General features: G+C 35.5%; 1 protein-coding gene across 2 annotated transcripts; it reads left to right on the forward strand.

The window, feature by feature from the left end:
* Positions 1 to 2,302: 2,302 nt before the first annotated feature.
* On the forward strand, positions 2,303 to 13,941 carry LOC133295615 (uncharacterized). 2 transcript variants are annotated; one of them, XM_061494459.1, is made up of 9 exons: positions 2,303 to 2,421; positions 2,528 to 2,643; positions 4,274 to 4,337; positions 11,431 to 11,520; positions 11,613 to 11,734; positions 12,594 to 12,729; positions 12,841 to 12,896; positions 12,980 to 13,175; positions 13,746 to 13,941. In XM_061494459.1, the coding sequence occupies exons 4-9, from the start codon at positions 11,460 to 11,462 to the stop codon at positions 13,844 to 13,846; spliced, it is 672 nt and encodes a 223-aa protein (XP_061350443.1). In that variant the 5' UTR covers positions 2,303 to 2,421; positions 2,528 to 2,643; positions 4,274 to 4,337; positions 11,431 to 11,459; the 3' UTR covers positions 13,847 to 13,941. The 2 variants fall into 2 exon arrangements, with proteins under 2 accessions (XP_061350443.1, XP_061350442.1); XM_061494458.1 differs by lacking the exon at positions 4,274 to 4,337.
* The last annotated feature ends 8,301 nt before the right edge of the window (positions 13,942 to 22,242 follow it).

A 22,242-nucleotide genomic window follows, 5' to 3' on the forward strand; every position in this document is an offset into this window, starting at 1 on the left:
TACTATTTTAGGCATATCGAGAGGCTGCTCAATTTCAAAAGAAAGGTTGTGAGCATTACAAGTTATTGGGAATCTTATTTAATAGAAGCACTGCAACTGGAGTACTTCATCATTCATCTACCCAAGACCCACCTAATACAAATGAAGAACTTGAGCTTGAACATCAATATCTTAATAATGATGTTCATGTAGATGTTAATCAAGATAGTTCAGATGATGACTTCCAAACAATTGAGCAAACCACTCTTCGGGGAAAACGCAAAATTCAACCAAGAAAACGTAAGTCTCACAAAGAGACTAAAATATTTCAAATGGCAGACGCACTTCAAGCATGGGCTGAAGCATCTAAAGCAAAAATAGAAGTTTCTTTAGCAAGAGCAGAGAAACTTAGGGCCACTTCTTCAGAGTATTCTATTACAAAGTGTGTGGCTGCCCATGAAGAGATTGAAGACGTTGGAAATGACATCTACATGAAGGCTATGAAAAATTTACGGAGCTTACTTGGAGGGAAATGTTTCTTGCTATGTCTACTGATAGGAGAAAGGCATGACTAGATACAATTGACTGAGAAACTTTAAGTGCATGATTAGACCAGCTTTGCCTTGGCTATATTTTTTGTTTGTGTTTTGCTTAAACTTTACTATGATCAGACCAGCTTTGCCTTGGCTATATTTTTTGTTTTGCTCAAGCTTTGGTCTAATCATTTTTGCTAATGTGTATATAGTTACATGCTAACCTTGCTTTGATCAGGAGGAACAAGGAAAAACCTATGAATGTATACATTTGCTAACCTAATTATGAAAAGAGATAAGTAAATATTACATCGATTAGTACTTGTTTTGTCTGTAATGAAACCTTTTTCTGCTTTATTCTCATCACTGTAGATACACTGAGTTGTTTGATTTTGCACTGTGTTTCCCACAAAAAATAGGGTGTTGAGATACTCATACCATTTAATCTCGTCTTGACTCTACCAACCCCCACGTTAGAGTGCTGCTATCAAGGAAGTTAGTGTTGCTTTATAATTGCATGCTGCTATTGCTTCCATTACTTTTGCTTGCATTGTTAGTACTGAAGGAAGTTAGTGTTGCTTTGTAATTTGGAAATGTGGGAACGTACACAAAGTAGTTTTTGTTTTTTCTCCTTATCTAGTTGGAGTATATTTATCATTTATTCATTTGTTGATGGTTGTTTTATGGTTCTAATCAACAAAAAGGAGCCGTTGTTTATCTATCTAATGCACCTACTACATGCTCTTTGTATTTTCGTTATTGATAATGCTTCATATCATAGCGAAAGACCATGTGGAAGCGTACAATGTTTGCATGGATTTGGTACATTTTGTTGAATCCTAATGCATTATTAACCATGGTCTTCTATTCATAGCAAGTGTAAACTATTTGCTGCAATGTTCTTATATGTTAATCATTGTGGACTTCATCTAATAGTCTGGCTTGGTCTTTCTTTGAGAGCATTCTCTACAATGAAACCTTGCGTTCCATCCATTAAAGAAAAGGAATATTAAAATAAGTTAAAAAAAAGTTAACAATCAAACAAGTTTTTTTATTTTTTGTTTTTAAAACATGTTCTTAGAACAAATTTATCAAGCACATTTTTTTGTTTTTTAAATTTTAAAATTCTTTTCAAAACAAGTTTACCAAACAAATTGTTTTCTTCTTTTATTCTGAAAATCAATTCTCAAAAATTACTCTACAAAACAGTTTTCTAAACAAAAAAATCAAAACACAATCAAACATACCCTTAGTTTTCTTGTTATTTTCTCACTGTTTTATGTTGTTTTTAATTCAAAAAACACACATTTTTGTGACAAGAAAAATCGCGACACATAGCTTAAAAATTATTTTTTAAACTTCCAAAATCTCTAAAAAAATATGCTGCTTTTAAGATAGATTATATTAAAATCTCGTTGCTTTGTTGTTTCTGAGTTGTTTTGTGATGAAAATTACTCAAAAATATGTTATTTTTGAATTTTAACGAAACTCCTATGGTGGAACCTGATTTCGAGCTGATTAACTTGTTAAGAGAAGAAGAAAACACTATAATAAAGAAGTCTCAAGAAATCCTAGCGTTGAGGGTAAAATTATAAGAAAGACATTCTATTTATAGTTTTCACAGTAAAATTTATCTCACGAAATCTACACCAATTGCAAATTTATTAGAATAGTTAGATATTATGAAATAATCTTTTAAAATTCTAATAGAATATTATATTACTTTTTTTTATCTTTTAAAATTCTAATTGAATACAATTTTTTTCCAAAAATAATTCTTAAAATCATAATCCAATTCATCCCCTAATACCTGTGTAGCTAGCCGTCGGACCTCGTCTCCGGAATTTCTTTCTCCTTCGAATCTTCAGACTTGAATCACTCTCACAGTCTCACTCACTCTCTTCATCTGGTAATCTCTTTCTCACTCACTCTCTTCGAATCTTTCTCCTTCTATCACTCTCCTACGATTTTTTTTTCTATTTTTTTTTATGTGACGATGGGAATGCTTGTGACAGTGGCACATCGGTGACGGTGAGAGGGGAAAATGACGGCTCAGCTGGGATATTGCGCTTTGTAGCGGTGGTTTGGTCTTTAGTGTCTCGGTGTGCGCGCGGCCATTTGACCGACGAAGGTAAGTGTCTTTGGAGAACACTGACCAAAATGCCACAGTCGAACTTATTTTCCAATCTGTCACACACACAAGTTTGATACTCAATATAGCGAACTCGGTTTGCTACACCGTGTAACGAACTTTGTATCCACTAGAAACGTGACACGCCAGCAAACCGAGTTCGTTAACTTGACTCCGTGACAGATTGAGAAGTGACAGATCGAGAAATAACACTGTTCGCGTGTCATTTAGGTAAAAAAGTTGATGAAAAGTGGCATTTTGACGAGTGTCCCTGTCTTTGGTGTCTGGAATCATGATTTTCCCCTTTTCTTCATCTTCTTCTTCTTTCTGTATCTGTCGGTGTGATTTTCTTCTCTGTTCTCTGTTTTTCCCCCTTATCGGTTCGGTGGGATGAGTAAGGTGTTGGTTCCATTATCATTATGCCAGATTCTGATTTTTATTAAGTTCTAATTTTCTATAGGTTGAAGTTTTTACTTCGGATTCATGCTTGCTGCATTGGAAATAATTTATCTTTTAAGCGTGTGTGTTGTATTTGTTTTGGGCTCATTATACAGAAAGCATGACTACATACATGTTGTAAGCAAGAGAAGATAGAATCATGCACGGTCGAACTTGCTGACCATCTAGGGTTTGCTGATGTTTCAGATTTAAAGGTTCTACCTAGTCTTCCCATCACTGTTACCTAAGCTAAACACCCTCAAGCAAAATAAATAAATAAATAAATAAAAATGCAAGTCACCTAATGATGTATATCCATGTGCCTGCAATATAAGCTAATTGATAAACATGCTTGCAATCTAATGATGATAATTCACTATTTATTATGGTGAGAAGAGCAGTGTGATCCTATCTGGCATCTGGGAATTTTTATGATCCCGCCAACCCACGTTTTGCGGTTGCTTTTACTTCATTTCCTTATCCACATTCACAGCACAAAATTGTCTTGTGATCCTTATTATTATTACTTTGTTATTTGTTTGTTTGTGTTATGCTATTAACGAAGTTTTGCAAAGAAAGACAAGTTTACCATTTTGTGTTGTGAGTTTGGATAAGGAAACACAGTAACAGCAACAGCAAAATCTCGGGCTGAGTCGCGCCCACTTTTAGGTGCGACCAAGCCACCTAACACATCTAGTTTTGGGCGCGACCAGTCCCGCCTTATTTTAGATGTGACTTCTTGCTATAGATTTGTAAATAAGTTCTAAAATGCAATGTTTTCATACTTTTTTATTAAAAAAATAATATTTAAATAATATCTAAAATGCCACTTTCTTCAATATTATGGTGTTTTAGCTTATACCATAAAAGGGATTCGATTATGAGAGTAGTTTTCTGTGGGGGATGAAGTAAAGTGATGATGCTGTTTGGTGAATTCGATTTTTGTATTTTGTTCAATGGTTGACATGACAGGAAAGGGAAGAAGGGGAAAAAAAAAGAATGTTTAGCATCATGTTTTGACCTTGTCAATTTTTTTTTGTCTGAACCCTCCAATTTCCAGAAGCCACGGTGGGACCCACAAGGAAGGGTTCCCTCAGCTTCTTCTTTTTTTTTGAAGACCTTGCTTTAGGAGAATTGAACTTCTTGCCATTCAGATCATGAAGCATTGATACAAGAATGATTTATTTTTTAGCAAATGAAAGCAGAAAGGGAGAAGTTATTGCTGAACAAGAAGATGAAAAGTTGTATTGAGCAAGGTTTTTATATTATTTTAGTTATAAATTATAATATGCTCGGGGTGTGTGTGTGTTTTGGGTCTTTATGCCAGATCACTTAGCCTTAGCCTATATAACGCAAAGGGGTTAGAAAACATATTAGAATTTAATGGAAATAAGTTGAAATAACACACTAGCAGTGGAATGATACTTTCTTTGCACTGTCTGGCATGGTAACAGATATTTTGGGCATGCCTTTTTTGATCCAACTTGCCATAGCATCAGTGATTGCTCTTATTCGAAACTCTCTATTTCCTGAGTGGATCATCCTGGTAGTGCATGACTTGGAGTTTAACCTCTAGATATCATGTGTAAGATTGGAGTCCATGCTTAGGTCATCTTAGTACAAACCTGCTGAAAGTGTTTTCGGGAATTTGTTTGAACATTTCAGAATATGATATAGTAGAAATTAGGCTATTTAGGCATTGGCATCAATACTTAGGGTCATTTTTCTGGAATCTTGTAATAGTCTATAGGCTATAATAGTCTTTCTTCAATATTAAACTTTCATATAAAAATAAGAATATAATTATTCAGATATCCAATCACACAGGGATTTAATTTCTTGTGAAAAAAATGATAAACACACAACTCTTAAATAAATAAAAATATGTAAAACACATTAAGTTATTACTTAGCTTTGTGAATTTTAGGGGGGGAAAACTATTAATGCAATTCCTTATAATCTCATATAATTAAAATTATTGATAAAAATGTGTGTGTTATGTGATAAATTCAAATTGTTTGATTTTTGCATATGCAAAAAGTTTCATCCTTGCATCAAACTTTCTCACTTAAATATTGAACCTTTAATTGAGCTTAATGATGCTTTAACTCTGAAACTTTCGGATTTCAATTGCAAAGTCCATTGAGGTCAACAAATTAATCTCAGATGCCATAGCTCCATCAATAAAAAATGTATATTAATTATTATCTATTTCCATTTTGAGCAAGCATAATAAGTTTTTATATATATAGAATTGAAAGAAATATTTGTGTATTATAAAACTATATATTATTTGTACAAGAGTTCTCTATTTAAAGAGAATAAAAAACCTAATGGGCTAAGCCCAAATACTAACTATTACAAAATAATAATTCTAGTATTTACAATACTCCCCCTCAAGCTGAGGAATGGATATTTATCATTCTCTGCTTGCTAGTAAGCTCTTGAAATCTATCATTAGGAAGACCCTTAGTCAAGACATAAGCCGATTGACCATTAGACGAAATATATGGAGTAGTGATTAGTTTGCTATCTAGTTTCTCCTTGATGAAGTGGCGATCAATCTCAATATGTTTGGTGTGGTCATGTTGGACTGGATTGTGGGCTATACAGATAGCTGATTTGTTATCACAGAGTAACTTCATAGACCCTTCACATCTCACGTTTAGATCATCTTCAGCCATAATCAATCACAGATACATTGAGCCATGGCTCAGAATTCTGCTTCTACACTCGACCTAGCAACCACATTTTGCTTTTTACTTCTCCATGTTATGAGATTTCCACAGAGAAACATACAATAGCCTGAGGTAGACCGTCGGTCAGTCACGGATCCAGCATAATCTGCGTCTGTATACACTTCTAAGGATAAGTTTTCTCCTCTCTGGAATAATAGTCCTCTGCCTGGTGTGCCTTTTAGATATTGGAGAATCCTATCCACAGCCTGCAGATGTTTTTCCCTCGGATCATGCATGAATTGACTAACAATACTAATTGCATAAGCTAGATCAGGTCTAGTGTGAGCCAGGTATATCAATCTTCCCACTGTACGTTGATACTGTCATTTGTCAACTGGAGGACTCTCATTCTCACTTTCTAGTTTGTGATTGTGCTCAATTGGAGTATTGGAAGGTTTACATCCAAGTTTTCCTGCTTCCTTAAGGAGATCAAGAACATACTTCCTTTGACAAATAAAAATCCCTTGCTTTGAGTGAACAACTTCTATCCCAAGAAAATATCTCAGTTATCCAAGGTCTTTAACTTCAAATTCAGCAGTCAATCTTTCTTGCAGAGCATGCTTCTCATCTATATCATCCCCTGTTATAATAATGTCATCAACGTAAACAAGAAAGATAGTGAGCTTACCTTCTTGAGAATGTTTAAAGAAAAGTATATGATCTCCTTGACTTTGTCTGTACCCCAATGAAAGTATAACTTTTGTAAATCTTCTAAACCAAGCACGCGGGGATTGGTTCAAGTCATACAATGCCTTCTTTGACCTGCAAACTTTGGTTTCTCCATTTGTGGAGTTAAATCCTGGTGGAATCTCCATGTAAATCTCTTCTTTTAATTCGCCATTGAGGAAGGTATTTTTCACATCACATTGTCTCAAATCCCGATTAGAATCAGCAACAAGGGATAATAGAACTCTTACAGTGTTCATTTTGGCCACTGAAGCAAATGTTTCTTCGTAATCAATGCCATAGGTCTATGTATACCCCTTGGCAACCAGTCGAGCTTTATACCTTTCAAGAGTCCCATCAGAATTATATTTCGGAGTATACAACCATTTGCATCCTACTGCCCTTTTGCCATTTAGCCTGTCAACGACTTCCCATGTATTATTCTTCTCCAATGCATTCATCTCATCATTCATAGCTTGAACTCTATTGTCATCCTTTAATGCTTCATGTACTGATTTCAGGATTGAAATGGAGTCAAATGTTGTAATAAAGCTCCTATGCTGCATAGAGAGATTCTTAGAGTAAACAAAATGAGAGATAGAGTTTTGGGTACAAGACCTTTTCCCTTTTCTTACAACAATGGGTAAGTCAACAGAATTATTATCAAGCTCAGGAACAAAAGTAGTGTATTCAGTACTTACCAGCGGTTCAGGTGACTGCAGTTGCTGTTGGGGCAGTGTGGGTTGTTTCTTTGGTAAAATAGTTCAAGTGTTCCAGCTTTGCGTACTTTCTGTCGATCAATTGGAGGCATGTCACAAGAGGAATCAGATGAACTTTCAGCCTCATCAACTAAGTCTTCCTTCTCAGTGTCATATGGTGTAATCACTGGGGTAGGAGATGATGTAGGTAATGGAAGGGGAGACTCAGACTCAAAGAAAATGGAAAGAGCTTCAATATTATTCTCCCCCTGAAGCTAAGGAGGTAGAAAATATGACTCAGATTTATGGAAGCTAACATCCATAGATACAAAAAATTTACGACTCGGAGGATGATAACATTTGTATGCTTTCTTGTTGGGAGCTTAACCAAGGAAGACACACTTAAGGGCTCAAGGCTCTAATTTACCCCGATGCTGTTTATGGACATTGACAAAGACAATGCATTCAAAGACACGAGACTGGGGACTCTGCATAATTGGAACAGAAGGAAAAAAGGAGGTCATAAGATCAACAGGACTTACATGGCCAAGGATTTTGGAAGGTAAGTGATTGATCAAATAGGCTGCAGTTAATATAGCTTCTCCCAAGTAAGAGTTGGGAACAGATGTCTGACACAATAATGCTCTGGTGACTTCAAGCAAATGTCTATTTTTCCGTTCAGCAACCCCATTTTGTTGAGGGGTATCCACGCTTGTGAGTTCATGAACCATTCCTTTGTCTTTAATAAACTGAGAAAGATGTTGATTAACATATTTTGTACCATTATCTGATCTCAAGCGTTTGATACGTTTACCAAACTGAGTTTCAATCATATAATAAAACTGGATAAACAACAGTGTTACTTCTGTCTTATCTTTCATAAAGAAGATCCATGTAGTCCGAGTATAATCATCAATAAAAGAAACAAACCACTTAGCACCATAAACATTAGGTACCTTGGAAGGTCCCCAAACATCAGTATGAATAATGGTAAAAGATTCAACACTTTTTATTTCACTAGAAGAAAAGGATACACGATGATGTTTTGCAAATTGACAGACATCACTTAAAAGACTCAACAGACTGCGACACAAACAAAGACGGAAACATAGACTTAAGTAAACTAAAAGAAGGATGACCCAAGCGCTTGTGATGAAGCCAAATAAGAGAATATGATGCAGCAAAATCTGGAACCAGATAATACAACCCACCCTGTTCCTTAGCAACTCCAATCGTCTTTCCCGTGGCAAGATCCTGAAAAACACAATGAGTAGGGAAAAAGGATACAGTGCAATTCAAATCTGTAGTAAGCTTATGAGTAGAAAGGAGATTGGTAGATAGGCAGGGAACATGGAGAGCATTCTTGAGACACAAGGAGGGTTGGATTTTAATATTGCCAGAACCTGCAACTTATGTGTGTGATCCATCAGCTACGGCTATATCACGGAGACCAATAGTAGGATTATAAGACAGAAAAAGATCATTGCAGCAAGTCATATGATCAGTAGCACCAGAATCCACAATCCATGAAGTTTTGAAATCAATACAAGAAGCGATAAAAGAATGAGTGCATGAGTTCTTACCAGTCATAGCCAAAGTACCACTACCAGAAGGTTATTTAAGAGAGTTATATATGGACCTAAGCCGTTCCAATTCCTCGCGACGAACAGTAGTAAACTCACCAGGCATCTGAGTCTCATTCACAGGAGGAATGTCTGAAGGAGTCAAGAAAGATTGACCACGTCTAAAATCCTCACGTGAGGGGGGCTTACCAAGCTTTTCTAAAACCTGCTGCTTCCCATGAAGACGGTAGCCAACATCTTTTGTGTGACCTGGTCTTTTACAATAATTGAACCAATGCGCCCCTCTTTGTTGGGCTTAAAGGAAGAAGTCCCCTTAGGTGACTTAGTTGAGATCATAGCAGACTCGTCAGAACTAGATGAAGTAGTGACTTTAGATGAGATCATGACAGATCCTTCAGACAACTTGGTATCCATCATGACATTTCTACGATTTTCTTCACCCCTAACAGTATGAAAAACTTCATAAAGAGAAGGTAATTTTTCCTTACCAAGGATTTGAACCCGAATAGGGTCATATTCTAAATTGAGGCCACAAAGAAAGTCAAAGATCCGATTTCGTTCAACAGAGAAAGCCAAAGTGGCTGCATCCTTGCTGCACTCCATCTTCAAACTCTGATACTTATCTAGCTCAGTCCATAATCCATTCAGATTTCTATAATACTCTGTTACAGATAAAGAGCCCTGCTTGGTAGAAAAAATCTTATTCCTCATATCATAGCAGGTGGCATTCATTGAATAGGTCTGATGAAGAACATTCCAGATCTCGAGCAGTTGGTAAGAACATGCAATGTTGATTAACCTCAGGAGTCACAGAGTTCCATAGCCACGTCATAATAAGAGAGTCTTCATCATCCCAATCAGCAAATTTTGGATATGTTTTGGCAGTAACAGGTCCTTCAAGATGAGCAATCGTACGATGCACTTTGAGAATTGTACGAACCAGCTGAGACCACTGCAAATAATTTTTTCCATTAAGACGATAATTCTGATGGAGAGCAGGCAGATCATTTGGACTAAGAGAAGCCATAGAGGGTGTAACAGGTGGCTCATTGATCAGATTATCTTCAACGTCAGACATAAAATTTGCTAAAAAACTGACTGATTAGAACGATAAAGGTCCAATTCGCTGGAATAGTAACCAGGAGGCCAAAACAGTAACAAAGAGAAGAAGAAACGCCGTGGGAAGGCTGCAACGGAGTCAAAAGCCCAAGATAATCACAGATCCACACTCAGAAAGAGGAGGCGAGCTGGTCTGTACTGGCCGCGCGAAGGGGGTGTCCCACGCGCCTCCACGCGCCACTGCAGCTCCGGGAACAGCATGTCTCTTCCACGCGCGTGAGGGAGCGTCGGACTGGATCTCGAGGTGGGTCCTGGACAGAGGAGGTCGCCTCGTCGTGGCGATCACAGCTGTGGGTGGATCGCCGGAAAACTCACCGGAGACGGTGGTCAACGGCGGAATTTCAACGATAACAATGATCGGAGCGTCAAACGGTGATCCTCTCAGTCCAAAAGGTCTCCGGAAATATTTTCCGATGGTGGCTAATGGCGGCGAGAGGCGAAATATAAGGATTCCTCTTTTAAAGACGATAGATGCGGAAGCAGAGCCCTCAGAATCGAGAGCTCTGATACCAAATTGAAAGAAATATTTGTGTATTATAAAACTGTATATTATCTGTACATGTGTTCTCTATTTAAAGAGAATAAAAAACCTAATGGGCTAACCCCAAATACTAACTATTACAAAATAATAATTCTAGTATTTACTATATATAGTTTGAAGGCTATTTGTATTAAGTCAACTTCTGATATGTATTTTTGTTCGGACTTCTAAACCTTTTTCCATTTGATAAGTGAATGATTTATTTCGGTAGGTTTATTGTTCCTTCAAAATATTTCCTTAACAAAAAGAAAAAGAGCACAGATATGAATATCTATGATTCTATCTCATCTATGCCTTTTGTATGGCAATTTATTTATTTAAAACTTTAATAATATCCTTAAGGTTTGCTTTAGAATCAAAAATAATATCGAGATTTTTTTACTTTATACTACCCCTATGATAGAAAAGACTGATATATCTTCTTAACACCGTTAATACTGTTAACATCAATAATAGCGGAATTCTTTTGATGAAATTTTAACAAGTAAAAAATTCCATCTAGTCTAACATAAAACTAAATCTTATTAAGTCTTAACCGCTCCAGCACTTGAAACCATGAGGCAAACCACACAAAATTTAATGATGCTTAAATTGTTGTAAAGTTGAAGTTAACAATTAAGCTACACATCATGGTTATAATTAGAGGAAATAAATTGTTGATATCATATGATAATTGTCCTTATTTAAGTATTTCATTATGATTCTTAGGATAATAAAGAGTAATGGTCTAAGCATTTTGGTTTCCATATATTAGTCCAAAAACCTTGCAGTCAAGTCCAATATTAGTAATATAAATTTTAAAATACTTATATCCATGCTAATGTGCAAGTTGCTTTGCAAATTAACTAATACAATAAAATGAGACAAGAGAGCTCTTATACTCTATAGGGTCTAATCTTGTTCCAACTAATATATTGATTCTGAAGAAATTCGGCCCACTGTAAATTGATCAGAATTGAACCCCTTACTTATGTGATTTTGCTGACTCCTGACCCCTCCTGCAGAGATCTGTCACAAAACAAGAGAGTAACCAATGCTGGGATTTTCGTATGGAGAAGTATTTCTATTGCTTGGAGCCACTGCTGCTTTGCTTGGTTGGTTCAAGCTGCTCTTACTTCTGTTTATATGATGGAAAATTTAATAGTGGAAACATGAATTGTTAATCTGGTAAATGGATGTGTAATAGGTCGAAAGGAGATGCTAATCGTAGCCAAACCAGCAGGGGTGCTGGTTGGTCGAGCTATTCAAACAGTAAAACTGGCTCGTGGTCAATTCGATACTGTTATGCAGCAATCTCAAGTTTTCGAGGTACTATCTTTTCTCCAATCAGAGTTAAGACTCACAAGGATTAATTTCATTAGGTTTTAATAGACTGAGTTGTCATGACATTTATTGCAAATGTGTTACATTTTGTTTCTAGGAAAAAAATGGGACAATCAAACCAAGAAGGAAAGGACCTGCTTGTTAACTGTTTTGTAAAACAGTTTTTTGTTTTTAAAAACAAAAAAATAAAAGAACTTGATTGAAGAGACTGTTTTCACTCATCGTGTTTTAAAAACCGTTTTTGTTTTTTGGTTTTAGAAACAGAAAAAGCAAAACAACTCCAGGGTGTTTTCCAAGGTTGTTTTCTGGTTTTTTGTAAAGTGCGGTGGCATTTTCGTAAATAAAGAGATTCATTAATGGCATTTTCGTAATTAGATCGATTTTTATTTTATTTTACATTATTTTGTGGTGGCAATTTTGTAAATACGATGATTCATTAATGGCATTTTTGTAAATAACTACATCTTTCTTATAACTTTAAAACTAACCATATTCAAACAAGTTTTATTGTTTTTTTACTCTCAAAATCAGTTTTCAAACTTCATTCTCAAAACAGGTTTTAAAAACAAAAAAACAAAAACACATTCAAACACACCCAAAATAATTGCATAAAAACAATCCTGGAATTTCCAAATGAAGAAATGGAGGTTCTGGTTTTAATTTGAAAAAAGATGATGACAATTTGGCATACTAGAATCTCAATTACATGCGATTCAATTTGAATGTTTGAGACAATAATATCAAACGAGATTATAAAAGTTAGGGAGCTATTTATATTCCATCAAGGATTTCTATCCAGTATAAAAAACTAGATGCTATTTTGTTCACCTGTTTTGTCTTTTAGGTTCATAAGGAACTACAGGACACAATGGCTCAGCTAGATGCTATTCATCATGAAATTCGAAGTATATCAATCATAAATCCTAGGCCCATGACCCGGATGCTTGTGGATAATGTTGACCAAACATCTATATCAAATGGTATTATTTACAGGATTTTTTTTTGGTACGCAGTTTAGTATTTTAAATTTTTACTGATAAAGTTGCTTGGATTTTGTATAATCATGTTCTCTTCTGTTGTTGATAATATAGTCAATAGTAAACCAGAAGATGTTGGAGATAATAACTCGATCCCCACAGTTACCAAGGTTTATTGACCACACCCACAATTTTGACATAATTATATACTGCTTTAGGAACTGTGCGCTTAAATGTATATAATTATTTCCAGAGTTCAACTTCACTGACCTCCAATTCATGCAATATGCAAAGGCAAGCAACTACTTATGCCAGATTGGCTGAGTCCCCTGCCATGAAGAAAGGTTTCTTGGCAAGTAGAACCGATGTCGAGAAGATGAATGATGAACAAAAGCTTACTGTCTTACCAATTTCCGCTGAAGACACTGGATTTTTATTAAATCGTGGGGGTAATGATAATTTGTGTTATTTAGTTGGCTTTCCTTACCATGATTATCTAATACCTGTGTTGCAAACTTATGCTATGGGGCTTTTTACTTGACTTCTTTATATTTACATAATATATTGTGGTCATATATTGTATTTTGCTTCCTTTTATGTATATTGTGCACAAGCATATGTACTGTCACTAAAAGATGTAGCTTTTTGTTACTTCCATTCCATCACACACTCATAGACAAATGCTTTCAGATGTTATTTTCTTAATCTGTATAATTGTTTCATTTGGATTACTTGGTTAGCCAGAAGGCCCGAAAGTAAAGATTGTTGCTTGAACTTCATCCGTTATTTATTTTGTATTCCATTTGTTATGCACAAGGATATTACGAAAATTGTTTTTTATTTCATTGTGAAAAGCATAAATTCCTTCTTTTCGTTCTTTCTATAGGAATGCATGGTAGCTTTTTGTCTTGTTTGTCTGTGATTGAGTGACCAGACATAGCTGTAATACATATTATTGATTGGCTTTGGTTTGTTCTAGTATGATACCTGATTTGAAACTGCTTTGGTTGTTTTGGAAGCTGATGTGAAAGGATCTGACATAGTTCTAGAAGCAATTTTGGAGGCAGAGGTCGCTCATAATGCAAAGGAATTCTTTTCACAGCCCCAAAATCAAATATGAGTGATATGTTAATCCTACATAATACCTTAATTTTCTAGATGTTAAACGTACTTAATTTGTAGCATCTGTAAACACAAAATAATACATATTTTATATCAAAGGTATTGGTTCATGAATTTTCTTTTCTTTAAGTTACTAGTTGTTCGGGCTAAAGAATTTGAAGGAATCTTTGTCTTAGGATGTAGTTGATTTTTCTGATGTTAACTGTTTGCTCTTTCAACCCTCCCCCACTTTCCCCACTAAAAGCAAAAGATAAAGCCTAAAGCTAGTCTCCTTGTCGAGGTTATGACAAAGTAGTTCTATAGAATGGATTGAGCTTCTATAAAATATATTCAGAGGATGTGTATTTTTACTTTAATTGATAATTGTCAAGAAACAACTCACGTGAAAAACAATAGGTAATAGGTAAAGGGTTATGAATTTTTTTTTTTTTATTATAATGGTTTTATATCAAACGATAGCAATTTAGGGTTTAAAAATTAAAAGAAATAAACGTACCACTGTATCTAATTTCAATATCGGCCCTGACACTGGTTTTCTACTGTTTTGATTATTTGAAATATGTTGAACCGGATTATGACAAGATGAAGCGATACTTGATTACATGGGTGTAAATGGATTAGGTCGGTCTACAGGGATTTACGATCTCGTCTATAGTAGGTCTAGAATAGACATGGACTTATTAAAAAGCCTATTTAGCAAACATGTTATAGGCTTTTCTTACTTTCGGGCCTACAAGTCTACAGATCAGTCTATATCATATTATTTATTTAAAATAAAATTATTATTTTAATAATTTGAAATAATAAAGTAATATTATTTTAGTTATTCTTTTAATTGTTAATATTTAATAGGTTTAAACAGGCATAGGTCAAGCTTTTATTTTTTAAATATAAATCAGATTAGATTTATAAGTTAGGGTCAAAGCTTTTATTTTTTAAATATAGGTCACATCAAACTTATAATTTAAGGCCTACACAGACTAACAGGTTAGGTCAGACCAAATATTTTTATATAGACCTGACCTATTTAAGTTAAAGCCTAGCCTAATATACCCCAGAACAATACATTTTTATTATCACGAGATATATTGACAGCTGTGGATCATTTGGTTGGAATGAAATATGGAATGGGTACACTGGACGACATGAATCATTTAAAAAATAAACGTATTCGTTCTGTAGCAGATTTATTACAAGACTAATTTGGATTAACTTTAGTTCGTTTAGAAAATATGGTTTGAGGGACGATACGTGGAGCAATTAGACATAAATTGATACGGACTCCTCATAATTTGGTGACTTCAACTCTATTAACAACCACTTATGAATTTTTTTTGGATTACATCCATTATTTCAAGTTTTGGATCGATTGATGTTGAATTCATCGGTGGGTGATCAGCTATAGGGAGATGATCACAGGTGATGACGGATCTCTACATACAAATATGCCAAGGCTTCGAAGCCATGAGATGGTGGTGTCTACGTAGTGCATATGACTTATAGAGATTAGAATTTCCAAGTTGTGTACCAGAAGTGCGGAGAGATTATCATAGTGTTTGACTTGGGGTGAAAGTCTTCCCCTTATGTCTTGGGCCTATCATGAGTACTAGAAGGATTTCAACTTTTTTTAGAAGTCCTATCCGTTTGGCATTTGGGCAAGGTAGAGAGATCTGGGCAAGGAGGTCATTTATTGTGGGCCTGGATTTCATAGTCCTTGACTAAAAGTGGAAAGAAAAAAAGAGTGAGATAGAATTTGAATAAAGAGTAATTACCATTTTTAGTCCCTTGCAATATTCACGAAACCCTTTTCAGTCCCTAGCAATAAAAAAAGGACAAACTGGTCCCTGAAATAACAAAAAAGAGGACACGTTCATCTTTCCGTTAACTCCTACCTAACGGACCAACTAATGGTGCACAGTTGGCACGTTAGTTTGCTGACTCGGCTTGGATGTGGGACACCGTGAAAGACGAGACGACGACGTTTTGGTCCCTGTCAAAACCACGAGGGCCATTTTGGTCCCTGTCAAAATGCACGAGGACATTTTTAGTCCTTGACAAAAAGCACGGGGCCCTTATTAGTCCCTAACCAGAGAAAAATAGGCACATGACTTCAATGCTTTTCTATGCAGTCCAATTTTGCAAAACAGAAGTGTGTAAGAACCCGCACCGTTAATTAAGGAATTTAATTAATAAATTATGAGAAAATAGGAAATGATTCCATAATTGATCCTAATAATTATTATGAGGCTTTAATAATTATAGTAAGTGAGTAATAATGCTGAAAGTCGCTTTTCGGAAGAAAAGTACAGATACCGGTTCTGCTAGTCGGTATAAATGCGTACCGAAAAAGTATCCCGAAAAATTATAATAAGTGCATGATAATTACTAGAATAATATGTAGGACTTGTAAAACGAGTTTCAAGTCCAAATAATGAGAACTGGTGCTAGAAATCGGTACTGGCTTTGAAAAGCGCGTACCGGAAATGTGCTCAGAAAATTATAAGAAAAATATGATAATTCTTGAAAAAATGTGTAGTTTCAGATTCCAAAGTTTGGGATTAAAATGCTAAGCGTAGCAATTAAATTTAATACTGTGTGTTTAATTGTTAAACCACTATATATAGCCTTATGATTGGCACATAACCCTAGGACCTCAGTTTTTGTGCGTGAGAGTGGCTGACCTGAACCTTGAAACACTGTTCCATAGGCTTCTCTTCTCCTTTCTTGAGGCTTGAAGCCATTTTCTTCACACTTTCTTCTTGTAGACACCTTGAGTGAGTGTGAAACACTATGGTGAGTGTGTTGGGAATATCATTCTGAGTTTTTACCTCTGTTGGAGGGTCCTTGTTTGCTGACTTTGGGGGTTGAGAGTGTTGAGCCATTGTGGTGGCATTTTGGAGCTCAAAGGAGCTTCCTTGTGGTGTAAAAGAACCACCTTTGTGCACTATTTTCGTATACAGTGAGAGACAGAACCTTGGAGCTGTTGTGTAAGCTCCAAGAGCACCCTTTTTCTTAGTTTGAGCTTGGTAAGCTTCACCACCTTTGATCTTGAGTTTTTGAACTTAAAAATGGAACCTTGATGCATGTAAAGGTTAAAAGATGATAACTTAATGTTGGGGTTGGTCAAACACACCTAGAAATGCATGTTTAGGTGTTTAAAATCGGTAAAAACCTAACCTTGGAAGGATATCTTCACGAAATGCAGTTTCTGCATTCTGTCGTGAAATATCCGGATATCTGCCCGAAAAATATCCGGATATGGGATTTGGACATCCGGATATTAGATATCCGGATATGGGATTCTGGATATTCGGATATTGCATATCCGGATATTCCCAGTCAGATATCTGGATATTGCATATCCGGATATGGTCCCGAGAAATATCCGGATATTCTGGGATTTCGTAGAACAGTAGTTGTGCTGTGTGTACAGTAGGCTATTGGGGGTTTGTGGACCTTAGATTGATGAAGTTGAACTTCTGTAATTAATGAACTAGGTCAGAATCGTTGTGATTAAGGACTTATGGCTTGGTATGGAGTCTTAAGACGTAAAACGTAAGGAAAGGTGTTGTCTTTAAGTTATATGCTTGTGTTGCATTATTATTGATATAGTATTGGTCTATAACAGATTGTGAGTCTGCTGTGTTCGGACTTTGAGCTGTGGACTCTTGGCCTTGGGTGTTAGCTTGCAAGGTAAGCTTTCGTGTCCTCGGTTTAGCCATGTTGTGGTTCCACCATGTCCCATGGGGGTATGGTTATATGCATGATGTGTTACATGCTTTGGATATTTGAAATGCTCTTGAGCTTTTTGTGTAATGGCTTTTAATATGCATGTGTTGTTTCATCTTGACGGTAAGCCTGAGTATGTGGCGTCATACGATATGGTGATCCGGGGTGAATGCAAGTAGCGTCTTGCACTAGTGTGGGTATTTGGCGTATGTAAATCCTGCATTTCTCTGGCCAGTAGAATAGAATTGACACACATGACATGATTATCTGCTGCATTGCACTATTTTGGAACTGATGATGATATCTGCTTTTAAACTTATATTGCACATGTAAGTGAGCTTGGGGTGGAAGATCTTTGAGGACCCCTTGTCTTACTGAGATTTCTTGTTTAGAGATCTCACCCCACGTTTGGGGAATGCTTATTTCAGGTTCAGGTAGTATGGTGACTGATGCCTCTGGCGGCAGGAGGCCAGAGCTTAGTTGATGATATTATGATGTTTTGCTGCCATGACTGAATATGGATGCTATTTATGGTTTCCGTTATTTATGATTATGTGGTTGTTGAGACTGATGTTGGGCGTGTTGCCTTATTTGACTGAGCATGGGGATTGTCCATGACACTTTATGTTAGTGCTTTAGTTTGGAGTTGTATAAATTGTTAGATGGTCCGGTCTACGTTGTTGTAGTTCCGTGACTAGAGCCACACTTTTATTATCTATGTTATGAGGTATATTCAGATAGCTGTTTTATTGCAATTACATACAAGCGTTATTTTATTAATTGATTAATAAGCAAGTTGGTAATGATAATGACATCATAATTGAAAAGAAAAAGATATTCCGCATTTTTATTAAGCGCTGCTTAATACGATAGTATGATAACATTGCCGGATATATACGGGGTGTTACAAAGTGCATTACATCAGAAACAGGAGTGCAATCCAATTTTGCAAAACAGGAACATGACATTAAATTGGATTTGTATGCAGTCCAATTTGTTAAACCAGAAGACATGGATGTACAAGAACTACAACTACGTATATTAGTTAAAAAACATAAAAAATGGTAAACTTAAACATTCATCAACCCTGTGAAACATAATAGCTGGAACATGATTTGAGTATCATTACATTTGAAGACATGGATGTACAGTTGTGCATTACAAAATAAAGCCAACTGCCAGGAATTAAAAGAAAGACCTCTAATACAATATGACCAGAATTTACAAAAAAAAACATTGACATAATAAGGCCTCCAAATACATAATGGCTAGAATTTTCAAAAAAAGTCAATCACATAATATAAACCCTTCTCAGTTGGCTCATGCACTACTCTCAGGTCATATATAGTAGCAGGTCATTTTCTTGAGGCAGGCTTTGGTGGCCTAAAACTAGGTGTGCTCATGAAGGCCAATAATCTGCTTCGAGTGCCACTGGTTGCTGCATTCATTGTTTCATTACTCAACAACTCATTTGCCTGTTGTGGCTTTGATGGAGGTGGGCTGCTTCCTCTCAAGTTGCCTTCATGTGGCTGAGAACTACCAACTGTTGCAGTCCAGTCAACTGCCATGCATTGCAATTATCCACAATCATTTACCTGGCTTCTTCTCTGATTTTTCTCTGTATTTAAATATCAACAATCATGCAATTATCTTTTATAGAAAAATAAATAGTATAATTGTAATGCTACACTACTGAAGATATTGTTCATAAATCGCTATGTCTTATACAGACTAAGAGAATTAAAGCAGTTCATAGTATTCTAGGGATCGTAAAAGCTGTTTGCAAGAGCCAAGAATCTCTTTTAACAAAGTGGGAAGCTTAATTAGCATTGAAAAAGAAATGAATAATCGTTAATAAGGTCGAAACTTCAGTTAGAAACACAAACTTCATGGAAATAAAATGCCAAGAAGGAGTATTTTACTTTGTGATGAAATTTAGTTTAATTACTTTGTGATGAACAAATGGATTGCACTCCTGTTTCTGATGTAATGCACTTCTGTTTTGCAAAATTGGACTGCATAGAAAAACAATGAAGTCATGTGCCTATTTTTCTCTGGTTAGGGACCAATAAGGGCCCCGTGCTTTTTGTCAGGGACTAAAAACGTCCTCATGCATTTTGACAGGGACCAAAATGGCCCTCGTGATTTTGACAGGGACCAAAACGTCGTCGTCTGGATATCCGGATATCCCAAAACCACATATCCGGATATCCAATATCCGGATATCTGTTCGACAAATATCCAGATATTTCACGACAGAATGCAGTTTATGTATTTTCGTGAAGATATCCCTTAAAGGCTCCCTTTTTACCGATTTTAAACACCTAATCATGCATTTCTAGGCGTGTTCAACATTACCCAGCAACAAGTTATCATCTTTTAGTCATTAGATACATCAAGGTACCATTTTTAAGCCTTCAAACTCAAGTTAAAGGTTGGTACAACATACCAAGGTTCAAAACTCAGAATGGAGATGCTCTTGGAGCTCAACACAGCCCCTCAAGTCTGACTCAAGGAAGATGCACGAAAATGGCTTCACAAAGGTTGGTTCTTTAACACAAAGGTCACCACTTGGACCTCCAAAAACCAAAACCAAGCTTCCCTCAACCCAAAACCAACAAGTCAGCAATCAAACCTCCCTCACACAGACTTCACAACTTAGAAACAACACCACAAACCCCTTCCCAAAGGTGACTCTCCCTCACACAAGTGTTTAAGAAGAAGAAACCACAAAGAACAAGGAAGAAATGGCTCCTAGACTCTCAAGGAAGAAGAACACAACAATGGAACAGTGCCAAGGTGCACTCAGCCACCAAGTCACGTATAAAATTCTGATCCTAGGGTTTTGTGCCCATAATGGGAGTATTTATAGCCCAAACACACTTAAACACACAGTATTAACTTTAATTGCTACGCTTAGCATTTTAAACCCAAACTTTGGATTCTGAAACTACACATTTTTCCAAGAATTATCATATTTTTATTATATTTTTCTGAGCACCTTTCCGGTATGCGCTTTTCAAAGCCAGTACCGGTTTCTAGCACCAGTTCTCATTATTTGGACTTGAAACTCGTTTTACAAGTCCTACATATTATTCTAGTAATTATCATGCACTTAATTTAATTTTTTGGGATACTTTTTCGGCACACATTTATACCGACTAGCAGAACCGGTATCTGCACTTTTCTTCCGAAAAGCGACTTTCAACATTCTTAATCACTTATTATGATTATTAAGCCTCATAAATAATCATTAGGGTCAATTATGAAATCATTTCCTAATTTTGCATAATTAATTAATTAAATACCTTAATTAACGGTGCGGGTTGTTACAATATCGTTTTGGGATTGAAAGATTAAAATATAAAAATTATAAAGACTATAATAACGCTGAAATAAATTAAAATTACCAAAATACCATGATTTCCGTCTCAAAACGACGTCGTATTGGGCTTACTGCAGATAACTTATCTGCAGTAATTGCAGAAAAAGAGAACTCTTTTATTAAACTAATTAACTTAAAACCAACTTTAATTATCTAATTCTTTTCAAGTAAAAGTATTTTTATATCCGGCAATACTTAAATTACGTCATTTTAAAGGTTGAAAAAATCAATAAAGGATATTTTAAAAAATTTATTTATTTCTTTGTCATATGAATTTTATCAAAACATATTTCATTAATTCCTTCAACTCTCAAAATAATATAATTTTAAGTGACGAGTTTTGTTTACAAATTACATTATGTATTTCGGGAAGTACACTTGGGAGTGGATCCTCTCATATTGGAAAAGACATGACATGGTTATGTGGACAATCATAATAACCATATAAAGGTGGATCAATGGTGATAAAAGAGGAGAGAAAAAAATATTAAAATAGGTAATTACTAAATCATAACTGTTGATTTACCTTTATATGGTTATGATTGTCCTACATGACCATGTTATTTTTTTTAGACATAAGAAGATCTATTTCGATACACTCACTTACTTCTCGAAATACAAAACGTAGTTTGTAAAAATTTGTATAGAAAAAGTTTTTAAATATATCTTATCCCTAATTTTAAAATTACTGAAAGTCCGTGGCAGGTATACTTATGTGGGCTTTTTCACCCTTTTGCCCCTTATTAATTAATTAATAACTATTTTGCCCCTAATTCGAAACTATCTACCAATCTGCCCCTCTTTAATCGACTACCTTGCATTTTTAATCGACTAAACGGATGTTGGGAGATTTAATCGACTAAATCTCCCTACTTAATCGATTAAAGTCATACTGACTTTTTTGTTGTTGTCAAATATGAAGATTTAGTCGACTAAATAGGGAGATTTAGTCGACTAAATCTCCCAGCAGCCATTTTTTGTCTGTTTTGGCCATTTAGTCGATTAAAAATGCAAGGTAGTCGACTAAAGAGGGGCAGATTGATAAATAGTTTCGAATGAGGGGCAAAATGGTTATTAATTAATTAATAAGGGGCAAAAGGGTAAAAAAGTGGGTACATCTTTTTTCCAAATCAAAAAATTATTATTTTTATTTATATCCTTATTTTTCTTTATTTTTCTCATTAAATCCCAAAAATTTTCTCATTAAATAAAGATGTACCTAAATCTAATTTTACCCAAGATTTTCTCGAGATGCAGACTAATTGCAAAGTTTGTTTTCA

Source organism: Gastrolobium bilobum, unplaced genomic scaffold, assembly GCF_033153095.1.
Source record: "Gastrolobium bilobum isolate Gb01-03AN ecotype WA unplaced genomic scaffold, APGP_CSIRO_Gbil_v1 utg38780, whole genome shotgun sequence".
Lineage (NCBI taxonomy): Eukaryota > Viridiplantae > Streptophyta > Magnoliopsida > Fabales > Fabaceae > Gastrolobium > Gastrolobium bilobum.